The sequence below is a fragment of the Pseudophryne corroboree genome, chromosome 7 (genome assembly GCF_028390025.1).
Source record: "Pseudophryne corroboree isolate aPseCor3 chromosome 7, aPseCor3.hap2, whole genome shotgun sequence".
Taxonomy (NCBI): Eukaryota; Metazoa; Chordata; class Amphibia; order Anura; family Myobatrachidae; genus Pseudophryne; species Pseudophryne corroboree.
In genome coordinates this window covers 484,281,837-484,303,830 of record NC_086450.1, presented here as the reverse complement: position 1 = coordinate 484,303,830, position 21,994 = coordinate 484,281,837, and the positions used below count along the sequence as shown (strand labels likewise).

Here is a 21,994-nt window from a genome sequence, read left to right as displayed (position 1 = left end):
ATCTCTAGTATTTATGGGTATCAGCGCTACATCCCTGATCAGAGAACAAATACAACAGCTAAACAGTCATCATTACCTCCACATGCCGGTACTATGCGGATCCTTGTCTGATCCACAATATACAAGTTTCTTGATTTACACACACACGCTTCCCTTTGGTGCCGCACCTGGCACCAGTCTAAAATTCTGTTCTATAAATAGATTTAATGCCGAGAATTCTCATTAGTAATGAATCCCAATTATGAGAATAAAGAGGTTAAAAGATTTTTCTTACAGATATATTTTATTTTACTGTATGTACGTGATCCAACATACGTAGTTTTCAATATTGATTGGACTCTGTACTAATTTCATGTATAATACAGGCACTAATTACTAGTTATGATTGTAGGATTGTATTTTATTTTCTCCATTGCTTGTGTAGCATGCAGATACTTTATTATCAATGAGAGTAAGCGTAAGAGGCGGTGGGCATAAAGCCATATTTCTATTTATGTTTTCGTATCACAGGGCAATAGGCTGCGGCAAAATATTCTCTGTGCATAAACCTGGGAAGGTCAGAGAGGTCAGCATTGAACAGCGGCTAAAAGGAAATGACTAACACAGTGTTGGAAACGGGACAGGAACTGGGAAGAAACGGACGTTACCCTTATAGACATAAACACAGGAATGATTATAATAAAGGGCATGACGACTTCTTAGCATTTCTTTGTGCTTCTGCCATCTTACGCTCAATCTCCTCCCCTCTCTTCCTATCAGCGCTGGTCTTCATGTACTCAAGCAGAAATTGCAGATGATTGTAACTTTCATTGGTCGGGTCACTTTTAAAACGCATGCGGAATATGACATCAGCAACAACTTTAGTTAAGATATTTATTATCTCTTCATGTTTCTCTCGCACCTCCTGGTGGTCTTTGGTGGTGTAATTCTCGAGGGCGTAGATCTTCTCCATCCCCATGTCTTTAAACACGTTCCGCATGGATTCTAACCCACCGTTGCTCTTGTGTGTCAGGACAATAAATGGTTCAATTCCTAAGAGAGTAAAAAATACATATGAGATTGATAGATATACCACTGCAAAAGAACCAAAAGGGAGATGATTGTTACAGATGAGGGTAAGTTATATACAGACAATGCTGGAGTCAGGTGGTCAATGTGCACCATCGGATGCACAACTGGAGCTTCCGCCAGCCCTGCGGTAGGTGCAGTTTCGCCATCTGACTGTGACGTCCTATGCAGGGGCGTATCTACCCATTGGCCAGGATGGCACTTGCCAGGGGCTCCAGCCAAGCAGGGGGCGCCGCCCAACAGTGCCACCCTCGGCCAATCGGTGGAATCCCTGTGCATCTGCCTGTGCATTGCCTGGGATGGGGGGCGGAGGGTGTAGTATGGTTTACCGGCGGTCAGGAGACCGCCAGTCAGCATACCAAGGGCTGAGGATCACTGAGCAGGCAGGAACTGGCGCCAGTGTACGGCACCGCAATGCACAACAGGGAAGAAACTGAAAATAAACTACATCTCCCAGCAACCCTTGCTGTCGGGAGTTCCCGGCGGCAAGGGCTGCTGGGAGCTGTAGTTTTTTTTTCCAGTTTCTTCACGTAGTTTGGTACAGTGCCGGACACCGGCGCCAGCTCCTGCCTGCTGAGCGATCCTCCACCCTCCATCCCAGGCAGCCCAGCACAGCAGGTATTGACAGACACTAAGGCTATCTGCTGGGATGTTGTGGGGGTGGGAACTAGCATGGGCGTAGCTACCATAGGTGCAGGGGATGCGGCTGCTTTGGGGCCCGAGCCGTCTCTGGGGCCCGAGCCTTCCCCTGCACCCAGCTACTGCGCCCCGGCGCTGGCAGCTTTTTACATTACAAGAAGTGTGCTGAGCTGCTGTACAGCAGCCACACCTGCTTACCCAGTCGGCTCCACCTCCCCTGGGTACTAACTAATGCTCAGAGGAGGCGTGGCGTGGCTGAGTATGCAGAGACACTCGCTTACAAAGCCCTCACCCACTCCTCTCCCATCTACATCTCTGACCTTATCTCCCTTTACTCTCCCACCCGTCCTCTTCGCTCTGCTAATGCACGCCGACTCTCCTGCCTACTGATCACCTCCTCCCACTCCTACCTCCAAGATTTTTCACGTGCTGCACCACTTCTCTGGAATTCCCTACCTCTCCCCCTCAGACTCTCCACCTCTCTACAAAACTTCAAACGGGCTCTCAAGACCCACTTCTTCACCAAACCCAGCCAAATCTCATCCTAACCCTCTGTTCTACGCTCTCTATGTACCCCAACTGTGTCACCCCTGTCTGTCTACCCCTCCCCTTTAGAATGTAAGCTCTCACGAGCAAGGCCCTCTACCCTCATGTGCTTATCTTTTCTTACTTTAATAATCTTCAGCTGCACCAAATCCAGCATTCTTCTGCCACCTGATACTTATTCCAGTGTCATCTGCTGATGTAACTATGTTTATTTACCTTGTACTTGTCCTATACTGTCATCAACTGTAAGTCGCTGTTTTCCTGTTTGATTATTTGTTTATGTACTCTGTAATTGGGCGCTGCAGAACCCTTGTGGCGCCATATAAATAAAGGATAATAATAATAATAATAATAATCTGACATCCCCGGACCACGGCCACACCTCCTCCCAGCGTCTGTAAAGAAACAGTGGACGGAGCCGGACCGGCCAGGTGTGCAGATGTGAGGGCAGTGCAGCAGCACACTGCGGCCACAATGGTGAGTGCTCTATAGGGGGCGCCTCCATGCGGGGTGGTGGTATGCATGGAATTATGCTATGGGGCCCCAAATGAGATAGCTACGCCCCTGGGGACTAGGGCTTTGTGGTGAGTCTATGTATGTGCTGGGAGTGGGGGAGACTATACTACTATGTGCTAAATGCAGACTACAGCTATGTGCTGGGAGGGGGATGGGGACTATGGCTATGTGTTTGGGAAGGGGGACTATGGCTATCTACAGTTTGTTGGCAGGGAACTATTGTTATATTATGGGAGTACAGTATGACTGTGATAGGAGAGGTGGAGACTACGGCTATGTGGGACTATGGCTATTGCTTGGGGAGGTGGGGGCTATAGCTATTTACTGGGAGGGGACTATGGCTATGTGCTGGAAGAGGGAGGGGACTAAGACTATATGACTGTGGGGGCTTATCTGGCACAGTGGGGGCTTATCTGGCAGTGGGGGCTTATCTGCATCTGGCACTGTGGGGGCATATCTGCATCTGGCACTGTGGGGGCATATCTGCATCTGGCACTGTGGGGGCATATCTGCATCTGGCACTGTGGGGGCATATCTGCATCTGGCACTGTGGGGGCATATATGGCACTGTGGGGGCACATGTATCTGGCAATATGGGTGCATATCCAGTAACATGGGGAATATGTGTATCTGGCACTGTGTGGGCATATCTAGCACTGTGGGGGCATACCTAGCACCGTGGGGGGATATCTGGCACCGTGGGGCATGTGTGTATCTGGCTCTGTGAGGGCATTTTTGTATCTGGCACTGTTGGGGCATATGTGTATCTGCACTATTGGGGGCATATGTGATCTGGCACTGCAGTATTGGGGTCATATGTGTATCACGCCCCATTTTTATTGGTCACCCCCACATTTTTGGGGTGCACGCGCCGTACCACTAACATTTTTTTCTACTTGCACCACTGGGTACTGAGCTGCACTGCACTTCTTTGCACTACTATTTGATTATACTACCTGGCCTTGGGTGGCATTGCATCCGCAGCCAGGCCAGGCATTGCTGATGTCTCTTCAGTGTTATAAGAATTACTGTGTGGGCATAATGTGTACAGGGAACTGCTACTGTGTGGGCATGATGTGTATAACGGTTTCTACTGTATAGCGTAATTTGAATTGGTGGAACTGTTGTATTGTCATTCCCCTTTCCCACAAAATCATGTCCCTTTTTTGCACTTGTACCTTCCCTATTTCAAATATGGGGGGGGGGGGCAGTCCCTTACTTTGCTAGGGATGCTTGGACCCCTAGATACACCCCTGGTCCTATGTGAGCAGCTGTGTCAATGGGTGGGATGTACTAATGGGAAAATGTGGTCAAAAGCCTGTTTTTGGGTTTGGCCACATTTCCAATATGTACTAAGCCATGTACTGTATGTCTGGGGTTCAGTGCATAGAGTAACACCAGCAAAAGCTGGCATTTCCCTATAGAAGCCTATAGGCTTCATTCCACATCTGTGCTATAGAAGGATCCAATCCCTCCCAGCAAACCCCACGGCTGCCCCGTCCCTCTACAACTCTCGGGGCTGAAACCAGGAAGTACGGCCATCGCAAAGGACTGTCCCGTGCGATACTAATCGCATATGTTAGTATATATGTTATCAGTATCAAAGCGGTAAGTGGCAGAATGTAACAAAAACCCTTGGTACATTCCACCCTCTGAGAGAAAATACAGAGAAAGGGTTAAATAGGGAGAGTAGAATAAATACAAAATGAACAAGAAAATGAAACTTAAGTACGTGAAAAAAGCAAAACAACTATAGTTAATATGACATACCAGTTAAATCGGTTGACTTGTGCAGTAGTTCTCGGTATACTGGAAGATCTTCTGTTTTCAATTTATTGCATGCACTAAAAAACAAACAAAATAAAGTTGTTCTGAGCGTGTTGTAGAAGGGCTTTATATGAGCCTCACTTGTTTCATATTTGTATTTTATTCTATTTTTACATATTTAAGATAACTGGTGTAAGAAAGCTGCAGTAAGATGACTGCCTGGTGTAAGAGAGCTGCAGTAAGATGACTGCCTGAAGTAAGAGAGCTGCAGTAAGATGAGTGCCTGGTGTAAGAGAGCTGCAGTAAGATGAGTGCCTGGTGTAAGAGAGCTGCAGTAAGATGAGTGCCTGGTGTAAGAGAGCTGCAGTAAGATGAGTGCCTGGTGTAAGAGAGCTGCAGTAAGATGAGTGCCTGGTGTAAGAGAGCTGCAGTAAGATGAGTGCCTGGTGTAAGAGAGCTGCAGTAAGATGAGTGCCTGGTGTAAGAGAGCTGCAGTAAGATGAGTGCATGGTGTAAGAGAGCTGCAGTAAGATGACTGCCTGGTGTAAGAGAGCTGCAGTAAGATGAGTGCCTGGTGTAAGAGAGCTGCAGTAAGATGAGTGCCTGGTGTAAGAGAGCTGCAGTAAGATGAGTGCCTGGTGTAAGAGAGCTGCAGTAAGATGAGTGCCTGGTGTAAGAGAGGTGCAGTAAAATGAGTGCCTCGTGTCAGAGAGCTGCAGTAAGATGACTGCCTGGTGTAAGAGAGCTGCAGTAAGATGACTGCCTGGTGTAAGAGAGCTGCAGTAAGATGAGTGCCTGGTGTAAGAGAGCTGCAGTAAGATGAGTGCCTGGTGTAAGAGAGGTGCAGTAAAATGAGTGCCTGGTGTAAAAGAGCTGCAGTAAGATGACTGCCTGGTGTAAGAGAGCTGCAGTAAGATGACTGCCTGGTGTAAGAGAGCTGCAGTAAGATGACTGCCTGAAGTAAGAGAGCTGCAGTAAGATGAGTGCCTGGTGTAAGAGAGCTGCAGTAAGATGAGTGCCTGGTGTAAGAGAGCTGCAGTAAGATGAGTGCCTGGTGTAAGAGAGCTGCAGTAAGATGAGTGCCTGGTGTAAGAGAGCTGCAGTAAGATGAGTGCCTGGTGTAAGAGAGCTGCAGTAAGATGAGTGCCTGGTGTAAGAGAGCTGCAGTAAGATGAGTGCCTGGTGTAAGAGAGCTGCAGTAAGATGAGTGCCTGGTGTAAGAGAGCTGCAGTAAGATGAGTGCATGGTGTAAGAGAGCTGCAGTAAGATGACTGCCTGGTGTAAGAGAGCTGCAGTAAGATGAGTGCCTGGTGTAAGAGAGCTGCAGTAAGATGAGTGCCTGGTGTAAGAGAGGTGCAGTAAAATGAGTGCCTCGTGTCAGAGAGCTGCAGTAAGATGAGTGCCTGGTGTAAGAGAGCTGCAGTAAGATGACTGCCTGGTGTAAGAGAGCTGCAGTAAGATGAGTGCCTGGTGTAAGAGAGCTGCAGTAAGATGAGTGCCTGGTGTAAGAGAGGTGCAGTAAAATGAGTGCCTGGTGTAAAAGAGCTGCAGTAAGATGACTGCCTGGTGTAAGAGAGCTGCAGTACGATGAGTGCCTGGTGTAAGAGAGCTGCAGTTAGATGAGTGCCTGGTGTAAGAGAGGTGCAGTAAAATGAGTGCCTGGTGTAAAAGAGCTGCAGTAAGATGACTGCCTGGTGTAAGAGAGCTGCAGTAAGATGAGTGCCTGGTGTAAGAGAGGTGCAGTAAAATGAGTGCCTGGTGTAAAAGAGCTGCAGTAAGATGACTGCCTGGTGTAAGAGAGCTGCAGTAAGATGAGTGTCTGGTGTAAGAGAGCTGCAGTAAGATGTCTGCCTGGTGTAAGAGAGCTGCAGTAAGATGACTGCCTGGTGTAAGACAGCTGCAGTAAGATGAGAGCCTGGTGTAAGAGCGCTGCAGTAAGATGAGTGCCTGGTGTAAGAGAGCTGCAGTAAGATGAGTGCCTGGTGTAAGAGAGCTGCAGTAAGATGAGTGCCTGGTGTAAGAGAGCTGCTGTAAGATGAGTGCCTGGTGTAAGAAAGCTGCAGTTAGATGAGTGCCTGGTGTAAGAGAGCTGCAGTAAGATGACTGCCTGGTGTAAGAGAGCTGCAGTAAGATGAGTACCTGGTGTAAGAGAGCTGCAGTAAGAGGAGTGTCTGGTGTAAGAGAGCTGCAGTAAGATGAGTGCCTGGTGTAAGAGAGCTGCAGTAAGATGACTGCCTGGTGTAAGAGAGCTGCAGTAAGATGACTGCCTGGTGTAAGAGAGCTGCAGTAAGACGAGTGCCTGGTGTAAGAGAGCTGCAGTAAGATGACTGCCTGGTGTAAGAGAGCTGCAGTAAGATGAGTGCCTGGTGTAAGAGAGCTGCAGTAAGATGAGTGCCTGGTGTAAGACAGCTGCAGTAAGATGAGTACCTGGTGTAAGAGAGCTGCAGTAAGATGTCTGCCTTGTGTTGGAATACTGCAGTAAGATGAGTGCCTGGTGTAAGAGAGCTGCAGTAAGATGAGTGCCTGGTGTAAGAGAGCTACAGTAAGATGAGTGCCTGGTGTAAGAGAGGTGCAGTAAAATGAGTGCCTGGTGTAAGAGAGCTGCAGTAAGATGTCTGCCTTGTGTTGGAATACAGAGAGGAGAGAAAGAAAAAGTGACCCTTGTTGGGAGCACTCACTCTTGGAAACAATTGTGATTGAGATTATGCATAATGAGGTAGATATTAAAACGTAACCTTTAATTATTTTTAAATAAAATAAAAGTACACACAAAATTGTTGTTTAAAAACATGATTAAACAAAGTGAAACATTGGTTTGGAATTACGACTATGAATATATAGGTGAAAACATGTATATAAGGCAAAGAGACGGCGTTAGATTACGGCAAAACCAAAAATTGCCCGCCAGGTGTTGATTTTTAAGGGTTAGTGCAATAGCCAGAGTATTGCCATCAAGAAAAACCTACAACACCAGGTATTCCTTAGTGGTCAACCACCTAAGTACTGACCAGGCCCAACACAGTATTGCTTCCAAGATCGGACGAGATTGGGCATGTACGGTGTGGTATGGTAGTAGATTTAGGTATGATGAGGCAAAAACCCGCAGCTGGTATGCAGCTGTTAAGTATACCATAGACCTGGTTGTTAGAATGGGCAAATGATCTCTTAGAAAAGAGACATGTGTTTGACCATCATTGCACCAAATTGTATTCCAAATGTGTAGGTATACGAAGGTTTAAATCATATGGTCAGCCGGTTTGCCAAATGGAGCCGTCTGTATGTTGCTTTTTTTGTGCTGTGCAACATCATTCAAATTAGTTTTTTAGGGCAAGAATGGACCCTTGTTATACTGATGACATGCCAACAAGATTAATGAACATTGAATCACGAATATGTTTCAAATAATGTAATGTGATAAAAGCTGAAACTATAATGATCTAGATGGATCCACCATCCTCCCCCTCCACCTTCACAGAAAGTATAGGGCTGGAAATGGAAATGCACTGGAAAACATATTCGTCAGCTTGAACAGACAGATTAGCAGAAGTGGATAGGTAGATGGGGAATATATTTCCAGAGACGCAATCTCTGTTATCCACACTAAGGCTAACTAATTCATTAGAGCCAAATATCATTTGTGCTAAAATAGCAAGTGTGTATACCTTGATTCTATGCCTGTATTTGAGACCTGTATAAAGAAACAGTGCTAATTATACAGGGATAAGGGAGTGACGACACCTGTACTGTAATTACTACAGCTATAGAGAATAACAAATTGTTACTAAATATAATGTGTCAGCCACAAAGTGACACAAAATGTGTCAAAAAAAGTGTCAAAAAATTAAACTGTGTGTTGATAGCACTTAGAAAGTAGAAAAGCGTTTCATATACAATGAATAATGCCTTAAATAAGTGGCATAAATTTGCCGAAAAAAGAGAGACCAATGCACATGCTGTTAAATTACATATGTGCGTGGCTGGAGAGCGGGAGACGAGAAATGTGCAGGATATAAAAAATTATACTTATAGCCGCCTGGCGTCTGTGTCCTGCTTGCTGAATGCCGCTGACAGCTCGGTTAGACGAGCTGTGTATCTCTGCGGCTCGCCTGGTCTCCCCTCCTGCCGGTCTGCTGGTCACGTGAGCGCGCTCACCGTGACCACGACCACCTCCCCCAACGTACGTTTCACAGTAAGCTTGTTCACGGGTAGTGTGAACACTGGGTGTGCAGACCCGGTTTAAATCTGCTGGAGTGATTGCTAATTGCCTGCACCTATGAGTAATTATGATGATAGGGTCTGACTGCGTGCGGTGAGCTGCAAAGTAAAAACTGAAGGAATGTCCTGCACATATTGTAGCAAATGTGGATAATTAGTGAGTGAATGACCTGCATTAAACTATGAAAAGTATCTTAGGAGATGAGTTGAAAAACTGTCTACTTATGATATTATAAGGATTTTGTTTTGTATTAATAATTAATAATAAAATATTCAAGTGGAATAAGCCCTCTTGGCAACCACGACCCCCTAGAAACCCTGAACACTACTCCTCATCAGACATAGAAACATCTGGAGCTGAAGACATTCCGGAATATACCCCCAATGCATCGTTAACCACGAACTTTAGAAGTGAGGGTAACAGCTCCACCCAATATCATCAACAACATTTTTTAGGGGATCCCCCCAGGGGAAGGGGATCAAGGCACCCAGCAAACGAAAGACAAGGAGGGGGAGCAAGAGGAGTAAGAGGTCGTCAACAACAGTGGGATCAATTACCACCGAGGAGACAACCAGTACGGAATTCACGCAGAAGGTAATTTCAGACTTCCCAATACCAACTGACACCTCTTCACAACTCAAGATCATCAACCTTTCAGCACACATTTTAGATCACGATCAAATCCAAGTTCTGAGCAAAGGCCTCTCCTATTCTCCAACCGAAAAGTTTAACAGATTTAAATGGGAAAAAGATTTAAAACTATTTAATAGAAAGTTACTTCTCACGAAATTTCATAACAAAATAGTTACCTCTAAAACTGACTGTACCCAATCTTATCAGACTGAAACAGGTGACAACATGAATATATCAGACCTGTCAGGACTCGAACTAGAGGCACTGGAGGCCCTACAATCCTTGGAATCAGAATCAACACCAACTACAGACCCCCAGTGGGAAGTCAGCACGAGGGTCATCTGCAAGAAAAGGTCTTCATTTTTTCCAACAGAGCAGACGAGCCCAGAGATACAGATATTTACCAAATTAGTATCTCAAGAATTTGACCACATACACCTTCGGAAGACCAGAAGTTTGTATAATTCCAATCTATCCAGGAAAGAACTAAATGCTCTAAGAGATTGAATCATGGCAGGACGTTATTATTAAGCCATCAGACAAAGGGGGAAACGTGGTGTTATGGCCCCGAGAACAATATTTACAGGAAGCATATCGACAGCTGGAAGACCAAACGTGCTATCAAAGAGTATTACTGAACCCTATGGAAAATTACAAGACGCTATACAACCGGATTCTTACTGATGCACATGTGGAAGGGATTATAACATCTTCAGAATATCAGTATCTCCAGACAACACATCCCAGTATCCCCACATTTTACATGCTCCCCAAGATACATAAGAACATGAGGCAACCACCTGGAAGACCGATCGTATCGGGGATAGGATCTTTAACTGAAAAAGCCAGCATCTTTGTCGATTTACATCTACGACATCATGTTTTGGGTCTCCCTTCCTTTGTCCAAGACACCACAGACGTTCTTCGCAAGATTCATGATGTCAAACTGGAAACAAACCAATATTTAGTCTCTTTGGACGTTGATGCACTATACACTTCAATTGACCATGATAGAGGACTTGAAGCTGTTAATTATTTCATGAATATGGAAGGCATGGAGAAATTCCATGTGTTCCTTGCCGACTTACTCCAATTTATACTCAGTCATAATCTCTTCACCTTCAATAACAGATTCTTTTTACAGACTAGGGGCACAGCTATGGGGGCAGCGTGTGCTCCCACGTACGCTAATATTTTCTTAGGAAGGTGGGAACGCGAATTTGTGTTCACTGACAGCAACGATGTCTTTCCATCCAATATCATCATGTGGGTAAGGTACATCGATGATATTTTGATGATATGGGAAGGTGACGTACAGATGCTTCTCCTTTTCATTGAACATCTCAACAACAATAATCTTAATATTCGACTTACCCATCATATCAGTCAGGAAGAACTCCCATTTTTGGATGTGTTAATTTATAAAGATGAAAGCAAAATGCTCTCAACAAAACTGTATAGGAAGGAGACATCTTCGAACACGCTGTTACATCAAACCAGTTCCCATTTTCCTCCAACAATTATGAACATACCTAAGGGTGAATATTTACGTTTAAGAAGGAACTGCTCCAATGATCAGGACTTTGCGGATCAAAGCAAAGACCTCTCGAAGAGACTACGGGAGAGAGGATACAGCAATACCTCCATTAAGAAAGCCAGCAGAAACATTCAGACTATCCAGAGAGAGCATTTTTATCTTTGAAAAGAAACAAAAGAAACAAGAGGACAATACCATCAGATTTGTAGGGGGTTTCTGTAGAGAGTGGCGTCAGGTAAAACAAGCTATCCAAAAACATTGGGGAATCCTCCATTTGGATCCCACCTTATCTCAAAAACTTGGACCACAAGTATCCATGAGCTGGCGGAGATCGAGAAATTTGAAAGACAGATTGGTTTCCAGTCATTTCCAAACAACACAAGGTAAACCACAACCCACAATCGGCACACATCCATGTGGTCACTGTAGAGCATGTCAATACATCCTTAAGACTGATCATATTCAGGACCGCTACGGTAAAGATATTAAACTCAGACATTTTATTAACTGCTCAACAGAAGGAGTGATCTACTGTATGGTGTGCACTTGTGGACAAAGATATGTGGGCATGACGACCAGAGCTTTCAAGCAAAGAATTTTGGAACACGTTGGATCCATTCGCAATGCGACTAAAGACTTACAAAAAATGAAGCAAATCACCTCTGTGGCACGACATTTTGTTTCCAATCATGCAGGTCGGTGGAATGAACTCAGAGTTTGTGGATTAGAGCAAGTCAAACTTGGAATACGAGGAGGAGATTGGACCAATACTCTGTTACGAAAGGAGTGTGAGTGGACTTTCAGATTGGACTCACTACACCCTCAAGGACTTAATGAAACCATTAATTTCAGTGCTTTCCTTCCAATTTGATTATATCATTACTATAAATAAGCTAATATTTTGGCATTAATTATCCCAGCAGGGACTACTGTGTTTTACGTCATCTTTTTTCCCTTTTCTCCATATATAGATATCTTTCACCTACTCACTAGCAGCATATTATTATTCACCAATTCCTTATACATGCAATTCATTTCTTTTACACATTCTGCACATATCTTTCACAATTTTCTCCAAGGCATTCAATATCCCCCTCCCTCCCACACACTGTCAGCTTCCATTTTCATCACCATTCACAGCATGTCCCCACCTTACCTCATTGTAGTCATCCCACCATTCAACACTACTAATTTTTGCTGCTAATCATTTCCCCCCCCCCCCTTTTTTCTCCTTTATTGATTACACACATATTCACTCTTATTACAATACCCCAACTCAATATCCAAGCACCACTAATTAGCACGGGTCACACTGTTTCTCACTAACCTTCATATATAATTTTTCCTATTTATCATTTAATTCCTTTCCTCTTTCCTTTTCCTTTTTCTTTTCCTAATTTAATTCCTTTTCAATTTATATATGTGTGAAATTACCTATAGAGATAATATATTACTAATTTATTATACTATATAATGCGTACAAAACAAAATCCTTATAATATCATAAGTAGACAGTTTTTCAACTCATCTCCTAAGATACTTTTCATAGTTTAATGCAGGTCATTCACTCACTAATTATCCACATTTGCTACAATATGTGCAGGACATTCCTTCAGTTTTTACTTTGCAGCTCACCGCACGCAGTCAGACCCTATCATCATAATTACTCATAGGTGCAGGCAATTAGCAATCACCCCAGCAGATTTAAACCGGGTCTGCACACCCAGTGTTCACACTACCCGTGAACAAGCTTACTGTGAAACGTACGTTGGGGGAGGTGGACGTGGTCACGGTGAGCGCGCTCACGTGACCAGCAGACCGGCAGGAGGGGAGACCAGGCGAGCCGCAGAGATACACAGCTCGTCTAACCGAGCTGTCAGCGGCATTCAGCAAGCAGGACACAGACGCCAGGCGGCTATAAGTATAATTTTTTATATCCTGCACATTTCTCGTCTCCCGCTCTCCAGCCACGCACATATGTAATTTAACAGCATGTGCATTGGTCTCTCTTTTTTCGGCAAATTTATGCCACTTATTTAAGGCATTATTCATTGTATATGAAATGCTTTTCTACTTTCTAAGTGCTATCAACACACAGTTTAATTTTTTGACACTTTTTTTGACACATTTTGTGTCACTTTGTGGCTGACACATTATATTTAGTAACAATTTGTTATTCTCTATAGCTGTAGTAATTACAGTACAGGTGTCGTCACTCCCTTATCCATGTATAATTAGCACTGTTTCTTTATACAGGTCTCAAATACAGGCATAGAATCAAGGTATACACACTTGCTATTTTAGCACAAATGATATTTGGCATGTCACAATTCTGATTGATTTATTGTGGACACACAGTGTATACATGACCATTTGTTTCCTTACTGAGAGTATAACAGCTCAACAAGATTGTTATTAAGACAGCATGTGGCATTTCAGGCTCTAATGAATTAGTTAGCCTTAGTGTGGATAACAGAGATTGCGTCTCTGGAAATATATTCCCCATCTACCTATCCACTTCTGCTAATCTGTCTGTTCAAGCTGACGAATATGTTTTCCAGTGCATTTCCATTTCCAGCCCTATACTTTCTGTGAAGGTGGAGGGGGAGGATGGTGGATCCATCTAGATCATTATAGTTTCAGCTTTTATCACATTACATTATTTGAAACATATTCGTGATTCAATGTTCATTAATCTTGTTGGCATGTCATCAGTATAACAAGGGTCCATTCTTGCCCTAAAAAACTAATTTGAATGATGTTGCACAGCACAAAAAAAGCAACATACAGACGGCTCCATTTGGCAAACCGGCTGACCATATGATTTAAACCTTCGTATACCTACACATTTGGAATACAATTTGGTGCAATGATGGTCAAACACATGTCTCTTTTCTAAGAGATCATTTGCCCATTCTAACAACCAGGTCTATGGTATACTTAACAGCTGCATACCAGCTGCAGGTTTTTGCCTCATCAAACCTAAATCTACTACCATACCACACCGTACATACCCAATCATTGTCCGATCTTGGAAGCAATACTGTGTTGGGCCTGGTCAGTACTTAGGTGGTTGACCACTAAGGAATACCTGGTGTTGTAGGTTTTTCTTGATGGCAATAATCTGGCTATTGCACTAACCCTTAAAAATCAACACCTGGCGGGCAATTTTTGGTTTTGCCGTAATCTAACGCCGTCTCTTTGCCTTATATACATGTTTTCACCTATATATTCACAGTCGTAATTCCAAACCAATGTTTCACTTTGTTTAATCATGTTTTTAAACAACAATTTTGTGTGTACTTTTATTTTATTTAAAAATAATTAAAGGTTACGTTTTAATATCTACCTCATTATGCATAATCTCAATCACAATTGTTTCCAAGAGTGAGTGCTCCCAACAAGGGTCACTTTTTCTTTCTCTCCTCTCTTTATTACCTATGTAATAGACCCATGGGAGCACCATCGATAATCACCCTTTTTTCTACCTATAAAATAACTTTTTTTGTTCAACGGTAGATGGTGATAAATTCCGGAAGTTTTTCTGGTTGGTCGGTTTTCTTGGAAAAATATACAAATTATTTATTCATTCAACATCACCTAGTCCTGTACGGCATCCTTAACCCAATTACCTATTGTGTTGGAATACTGCAGTAAGATGAGTGCCTGGTGTAAGAGAGCTGCAGTAAGATGAGTGCCTGGTGTAAGAGAGCTGCAGTAAGATGAGTGTCTGGTGTAAGAGAGCTGCAGTAAGATGAGTGCCTGGTGTAAGAGAGCAGCAGTAAGATGAGTGCCTGGTGTAAGAGAGCAGCAGTAAGATGAGAGCCTGGTATAAGAGAGCTGCAGTAAGATGAGTGCCTGGTGTAAGAGAGCTGCAGTAAGATGAGTGCCTGGTGTAAGAGAGCTGTAGTAAGATGAGTGTCTGGTGTAAGAGAGCTGCAGTAAGATGAGTGCCTGGTGTAAGAGAGCTGCAGTAAGATGACTGCCTGGTGTAAGAGAGCTGCAGTAAGATGACTGCCTGGTGTAAGAGAGCAGCAGTAAGATGAGTGCCTGGTGTAAGAGAGCAGCAGTAAGATGAGAGCCTGGTGTAAGAGAGCTGCAGTAAGATGAGTGACTGGTGTAAGAGAGCTGCAGTAAGATGACTGCCTGGTGTAAGAGAGCTGCAGTAAGATGAGTGCCTGATGTAAGAGCTGCAGTAAGATGAGTGTCTGGTGTAAGAGAGCTGCAGTAAGATGAGTGCCTGGTGGAAGAGAGCTGCAGTAAGATGAGTGTCTGGTGTAAGAGAGCTGCAGTAAGATGAGTGCCTGGTGGAAGAGAGCTGCAGTAAGATGAGTGCCTGGTGTAAGAAAGCTGCAGTAAGATGAGTGCCTGGTGTAAGAGAGCTGCAGAAAGATGAGTGCCTGGAGTAAGAGAGCTGCAGTAAGATGACTGCCTGATGTAAGAGAGCTGCAGTAAGATGAGTGCCTGGCGTAAGAGAGCTGCAGAAAGATGACTGCCTGGTGTAAGAGAGCTGCAGTAAGATGAGTGCCTGGTGTAAGAGAGCTGCAGTAAGATGAGTGCCTGGTGTAAGAGAGCTGCAGTAAGATGAGTGCCTGGTGTAAGAGAGCTGCAGTAAGATGACTGCCTGGTGTAAGAGAGCTGCAGTAAGATGACTGCCTGGTGTAAGAGAGCTGCAGTAAGATGAGTGCCTGCTGTAAGAGAGCTGCAGTTAGATGAGTGCCTGGTGTAAGAGCTGCAGTAAAATGAGTGCCTGTGTAAGAGAGCTGCAGTAAGACGAGTACCTGTGTAAGAGAGCTACAGTAAGATGAGTGCCTGGTGTAAGAGAGCTGCAGTAAGATGAGTGCCTGGTGTAAGAGAGCTGCAGTAAGATGAGTGCCTGGTGTAAGAGAGCTGCAGTAAGATGAGTGCCTGGTGTAAGAAAGCTGCAGTAAGATGACTGCCTGGTGTAAGACAGCTGCAGTAAGATGACTGCCTGGTGTTGGAATACTGCAATAAGATGTCTGCCTTGTGTTGGAATACTGCAGTAAGATGAGTGCCTGGTCTAAGAAAGCTGCAGTAAGATGACTGCCTGGTGTAAGAGAGCTGCCGTAAGATGAGTGCCTGGTGTAAGAGCTGCAGTAAGATTAGTGCATGGTGTAATAGAGCTGCAGTAAGATGACTGCCTCGTGTAAGAGAGCTGCAGTAAGATGAGTGCCTGGTGTAAGAGCTGCAGTAAGATGAGTGCCTGGTGTAAGAGAGCTGCAGTAAGATGACTTCCTGGTGTAAGAGAGCTGTAGTAAAAAGAGTACCTGGTGTAAGAGAGCTGCAGTAAGATGAGTGCCTGGTGTAAGAGAGCTGCAGTAAGATGAGTGCCTGGTGTAAGAGAGCTGCAGTAAGATGACTGCCTGGTGTAAGAAAGCTGCAGTAAGATGATTGCCTGGTGTAAGAGAGCTGCAGTAAGATGAGTGCCTGGTGTAAGAAAGCTGCAGTAAGATGACTGCCTGGTGTAAGAGAGCTGCAGTAAGATGAGTGCCTGGTGTAAGAGCTGCAGTAAGATGACTGCCTGTTGTAAGAGAGCTGCAGTAAGATGAGTGCCTGGTGGAAGAGAGCTGCAGTAAGATGAGTATCTGGTGTAAGAGAGCTGCAGTAAGATGACTGCCTGATGTAAGAGAGCTGCAGTAAGATGAGTGCCTGGTGTAAGAGAGCAGCAGTAAGATGAGAGCCTGGTGTAAGAGAGCTGCAGTAAGATGAGTGCCTGGTGTAAGAGAGCTGCAGTAAGATGAGTGCCTGGTGTAAGAGAGCTGTAGTAAGATGAGTGTCTGGTGTAAGAGAGCTGCAGTAAGATGAGTGCCTGGTGTAAGAGAGCTGCAGTAAGATGACTGCCTGGTGTAAGAGAGCTGCAGTAAGATGACTGCCTGGTGTAAGAGAGCAGCAGTAAGATGAGTGCCTGGTGTAAGAGAGCAGCAGTAAGATGAGAGCCTGGTGTAAGAGAGCTGCAGTAAGATGAGTGACTGGTGTAAGAGAGCTGCAGTAAGATGACTGCCTGGTGTAAGAGAGCTGCAGTAAGATGAGTGCCTGATGTAAGAGCTGCAGTAAGATGAGTGTCTGGTGTAAGAGAGCTGCAGTAAGATGAGTGCCTGGTGGAAGAGAGCTGCAGTAAGATGAGTGTCTGGTGTAAGAGAGCTGCAGTAAGATGAGTGCCTGGTGGAAGAGAGCTGCAGTAAGATGAGTGCCTGGTGTAAGAAAGCTGCAGTAAGATGAGTGCCTGGTGTAAGAGAGCTGCAGAAAGATGAGTGCCTGGTGTAAGAGAGCTGCAGTAAGATGACAGCCTGATGTAAGAGAGCTGCAGTAAGATGAGTGCCTGGCGTAAGAGAGCTGCAGAAAGATGACTGCCTGGTGTAAGAGAGCTGCAGTAAGATGAGTGCCTGGTGTAAGAGAGCTGCAGTAAGATGAGTGCCTGGTGTAAGAGAGCTGCAGTAAGATGAGTGCCTGGTGTAAGAGAGCTGCAGTAAGATGACTGCCTGGTGTAAGAGAGCTGCAGTAAGATGACTGCCTGGTGTAAGAGAGCTGCAGTAAGATGAGTGCCTGCTGTAAGAGAGCTGCAGTTAGATGAGTGCCTGGTGTAAGAGCTGCAGTAAAATGAGTGCCTGTGTAAGAGAGCTGCAGTAAGACGAGTACCTGTGTAAGAGAGCTACAGTAAGATGAGTGCCTGGTGTAAGAGAGCTGCAGTAAGATGAGTGCCTGGTGTAAGAGAGCTGCAGTAAGATGAGTGCCTGGTGTAAGAGAGCTGCAGTAAGATGACTGCCTGGTGTTGGAATACTGCAATAAGATGTCTGCCTTGTGTTGGAATACTGCAGTAAGATGAGTGCCTGGTCTAAGAAAGCTGCAGTAAGATGACTGCCTGGTGTAAGAGAGCTGCCGTAAGATGAGTGCCTGGTGTAAGAAAGCTGCAGTAAGATGAGTGCCTGGTGTAAGAAAGCTGCAGTAAGATGACTGCCTGGTGTAAGACAGCTGCAGTAAGATGACTGCCTGGTGTTGGAATACTGCAATAAGATGTCTGCCTTGTGTTGGAATACTGCAGTAAGATGAGTGCCTGGTCTAAGAAAGCTGCAGTAAGATGACTGCCTGGTGTAAGAGAGCTGCCGTAAGATGAGTGCCTGGTGTAAGAGCTGCAGTAAGATTAGTGCATGGTGTAATAGAGCTGCAGTAAGATGACTGCCTGGTGTAAGAGAGCTGCAGTAAGATGAGTGCCTGGTGTAAGAGCTGCAGTAAGATGAGTGCCTGGTGTAAGAGAGCTGCAGTAAGATGACTTCCTGGTGTAAGAGAGCTGTAGTAAAAAGAGTACCTGGTGTAAGAGAGCTGCAGTAAGATGAGTGCCTGGTGTAAGAGAGCTGCAGTAAGATGAGTGCCTGGTGTAAGAGAGCTGCAGTAAGATGACTGCCTGGTGTAAGAAAGCTGCAGTAAGATGATTGCCTGGTGTAAGAGAGCTGCAGTAAGATGAGTGCCTGGTGTAAGAAAGCTGCAGTAAGATGACTGCCTGGTGTAAGAGAGCTGCAGTAAGATGAGTGCCTGGTGTAAGAGCTGCAGTAAGATGACAGCCTGTTGTAAGAGAGCTGCAGTAAGATGAGTGCCTGGTGGAAGAGAGCTGCAGTAAGATGAGTATCTGGTGTAAGAGAGCTGCAGTAAGATGACTGCCTGATGTAAGAGAGCTGCAGTAAGATGAGTGCCTGGTGTAAGAGAGCTGCAGAATGATGACTGCCTGGTGTAAGATAGCTGCAGTAAGATGAGTGCCTGGTGTAAGAGAGCTGCAGTAAGATGACTGCCTGGTGTAAGAGAGCTGCAGTAAGATGAGAGCCTGGTGTAAGAGAGCTGCAGTAAGATGAGTGCCTGCTGTAAGAGACCTGCAGTAAGATGCGTGCCTGGTGTAAGAGCTGCAGTAAAATGAGTGCCTGTGTAAGAGAGCTGCAGTAAGAAGAATACCTGTGTAAGAGAGCTGCAGTAAGATGAGTGCCTGGTGTAAGAGAGCTGCAGTAAGATGACAGCCTGGTGTAAGAGAGCTGTAGTAAAAAGAGTGTCTGGTGTAAGAGAGCTTCAGTAAGATGAGTGCCTGGTGTAAGAGAGCTGCAGTAAGATGAGTGCCTGGTGTAAGAGAGCTGCAGTAAGATGAGTGCCTGGTGTAAGAAAGCTGCAGTAAGATGAGTGCCTGGTGTAAGAAAGCTGCAGTAAGATGACTGCCTGGTGTAAGACAGCTGAAGTAAGATGAGTGCCTGGTGTTGGAATACTGCAATAAGATGTCTGCCTTGTATTGGAATACTGCAGTAAGATGAGTGCCTGGTCTAAGAAAGCTGCAGTAAGATGACTGCCTGGTGTAAGAGAGCTGCCGTAAGATGAGTGCCTGGTGTAAGAGCTGTAGTAAGATTAGTGCATGGTGTAATAGAGCTGCAGTAAGATGACTGCCTGGTGTAAGAGAGCTGCAGTAAGATGAGTGCCTGGTGTAAGAGCTGCAGTAAGATGAGTGCATGGTGTAATAGAGCTGCAGTAAGATGACTGCCTGGTGTAAGAGAGCTGCAGTAAGATGACTTCCTGGTGTAAGAGAGCTGTAGTTAAAAGAGTACCTGGTGTAAAAGAGCTGCAGTAAGATGAGTGCCTGGTGTAAGAGAGCTGCAGTAAGATGAGTGCCTGGTGTAAGAGAGCTGCAGTAAGATGACTGCCTGGTGTAAGAAAGCTGCAGTAAGATGATTGCCTGGTGTAAGAGAGCTGCAGTAAGATGACTGCCTGGTGTTGGAATACTGCAATAAGATGTCTGCCTTGTGTTGGAATACTGCAGTAAGATGAGTGCCTGGTCTAAGAAAGCTGCAGTAAGATGACTGCCTGGTGTAAGAGAGCTGCCGTAAGATGAGTGCCTGGTGTAAGAAAGCTGCAGTAAGATGAGTGCCTGGTGTAAGAAAGCTGCAGTAAGATGACTGCCTGGTGTAAGACAGCTGCAGTAAGATGACTGCCTGGTGTTGGAATACTGCAATAAGATGTCTGCCTTGTGTTGGAATACTGCAGTAAGATGAGTGCCTGGTCTAAGAAAGCTGCAGTAAGATGACTGCCTGGTGTAAGAGAGCTGCCGTAAGATGAGTGCCTGGTGTAAGAGCTGCAGTAAGATTAGTGCATGGTGTAATAGAGCTGCAGTAAGATGACTGCCTGGTGTAAGAGAGCTGCAGTAAGATGAGTGCCTGGTGTAAGAGCTGCAGTAAGATGAGTGCCTGGTGTAAGAGAGCTGCAGTAAGATGACTTCCTGGTGTAAGAGAGCTGTAGTAAAAAGAGTACCTGGTGTAAGAGAGCTGCAGTAAGATGAGTGCCTGGTGTAAGAGAGCTGCAGTAAGATGAGTGCCTGGTGTAAGAGAGCTGCAGTAAGATGACTGCCTGGTGTAAGAAAGCTGCAGTAAGATGATTGCCTGGTGTAAGAGAGCTGCAGTAAGATGAGTGCCTGGTGTAAGAAAGCTGCAGTAAGATGACTGCCTGGTGTAAGAGAGCTGCAGTAAGATGAGTGCCTGGTGTAAGAGCTGCAGTAAGATGACAGCCTGTTGTAAGAGAGCTGCAGTAAGATGAGTGCCTGGTGGAAGAGAGCTGCAGTAAGATGAGTATCTGGTGTAAGAGAGCTGCAGTAAGATGACTGCCTGATGTAAGAGAGCTGCAGTAAGATGAGTGCCTGGTGTAAGAGAGCTGCAGAATGATGACTGCCTGGTGTAAGAGAGCTGCAGTAAGATGAGTGCCTGGTGTAAGAGAGCTGCAGTAAGATGACTGCCTGGTGTAAGAGAGCTGCAGTAAGATGAGAGCCTGGTGTAAGAGAGCTGCAGTAAGATGAGTGCCTGCTGTAAGAGACCTGCAGTAAGATGCGTGCCTGGTGTAAGAGCTGCAGTAAAATGAGTGCCTGTGTAAGAGAGCTGCAGTAAGAAGAATACCTGTGTAAGAGAGCTGCAGTAAGATGAGTGCCTGGTGTAAGAGAGCTGCAGTAAGATGACAGCCTGGTGTAAGAGAGCTGTAGTAAAAAGAGTGTCTGGTGTAAGAGAGCTTCAGTAAGATGAGTGCCTGGTGTAAGAGAGCTGCAGTAAGATGAGTGCCTGGTGTAAGAGAGCTGCAGTAAGATGAGTGCCTGGTGTAAGAAAGCTGCAGTAAGATGAGTGCCTGGTGTAAGAAAGCTGCAGTAAGATGACTGCCTGGTGTAAGACAGCTGAAGTAAGATGAGTGCCTGGTGTTGGAATACTGCAATAAGATGTCTGCCTTGTATTGGAATACTGCAGTAAGATGAGTGCCTGGTCTAAGAAAGCTGCAGTAAGATGACTGCCTGGTGTAAGAGAGCTGCCGTAAGATGAGTGCCTGGTGTAAGAGCTGCAGTAAGATGAGTGCATGGTGTAATAGAGCTGCAGTAAGATGACTGCCTGGTGTAAGAGAGCTGCAGTAAGATGACTTCCTGGTGTAAGAGCTGTAGTAAGATTAGTGCATGGTGTAATAGAGCTGCAGTAAGATGACTGCCTGGTGTAAGAGAGCTGCAGTAAGATGAGTGCCTGGTGTAAGAGCTGCAGTAAGATGAGTGCATGGTGTAATAGAGCTGCAGTAAGATGACTGCCTGGTGTAAGAGAGCTGCAGTAAGATGACTTCCTGGTGTAAGAGAGCTGTAGTTAAAAGAGTACCTGGTGTAAAAGAGCTGCAGTAAGATGAGTGCCTGGTGTAAGAGAGCTGCAGTAAGATGAGTGCCTGGTGTAAGAGAGCTGCAGTAAGATGACTGCCTGGTGTAAGAAAGCTGCAGTAAGATGATTGCCTGGTGTAAGAGAGCTGCAGTAAGATGAGTGCCTGGTGTAAGAAAGCTGCAGTAAGATGACTGCCTGGTGTAAGAGAGCTGCAGTAAGATGAGTGCCTGCTGTAAGAGCTGCAGTAAGATGACTGCCTGATGTAAGAGAGCTGCAGTGAGATGAGTGCCTGGTGTAAGAGAGCTGCAGAAAGATGACTGCCTGGTGTAAGAGAGCTGCAGTAAGATGAGTGCCTGGTGTAAGAGAGCTGCAGTAAGATGACTGCCTGGTGTAAGAGAGCTGCAGTAAGATGAGTGC

General features: G+C 45.2%; 1 protein-coding gene and 2 pseudogenes across 1 annotated transcript in view; 1 reads left to right on the top strand and 2 right to left on the bottom strand.

Moving 5' to 3' along the window:
• Positions 1-278: 278 nt before the first annotated feature.
• The window catches only part of LOC134943896 (uncharacterized), a 69,074-nt gene continuing 47,358 nt past the window's right edge, over positions 279-21,994 (bottom strand). Inside the window, exons 4-5 of the mRNA XM_063932466.1 lie at positions 4,540-4,613; positions 279-1,032 (exon numbers count right to left, since the gene is read on the bottom strand). Coding sequence (XP_063788536.1) covers positions 674-1,032; positions 4,540-4,613 — 433 coding nt within the window. The 3' untranslated portion in view covers positions 279-673. The remainder of the gene's footprint in view (positions 1,033-4,539; positions 4,614-21,994) is intronic.
• LOC134947339 (5S ribosomal RNA) lies at positions 7,496-7,614 on the bottom strand (annotated as a pseudogene).
• On the top strand, positions 13,909-14,028 carry LOC134946357 (5S ribosomal RNA; annotated as a pseudogene).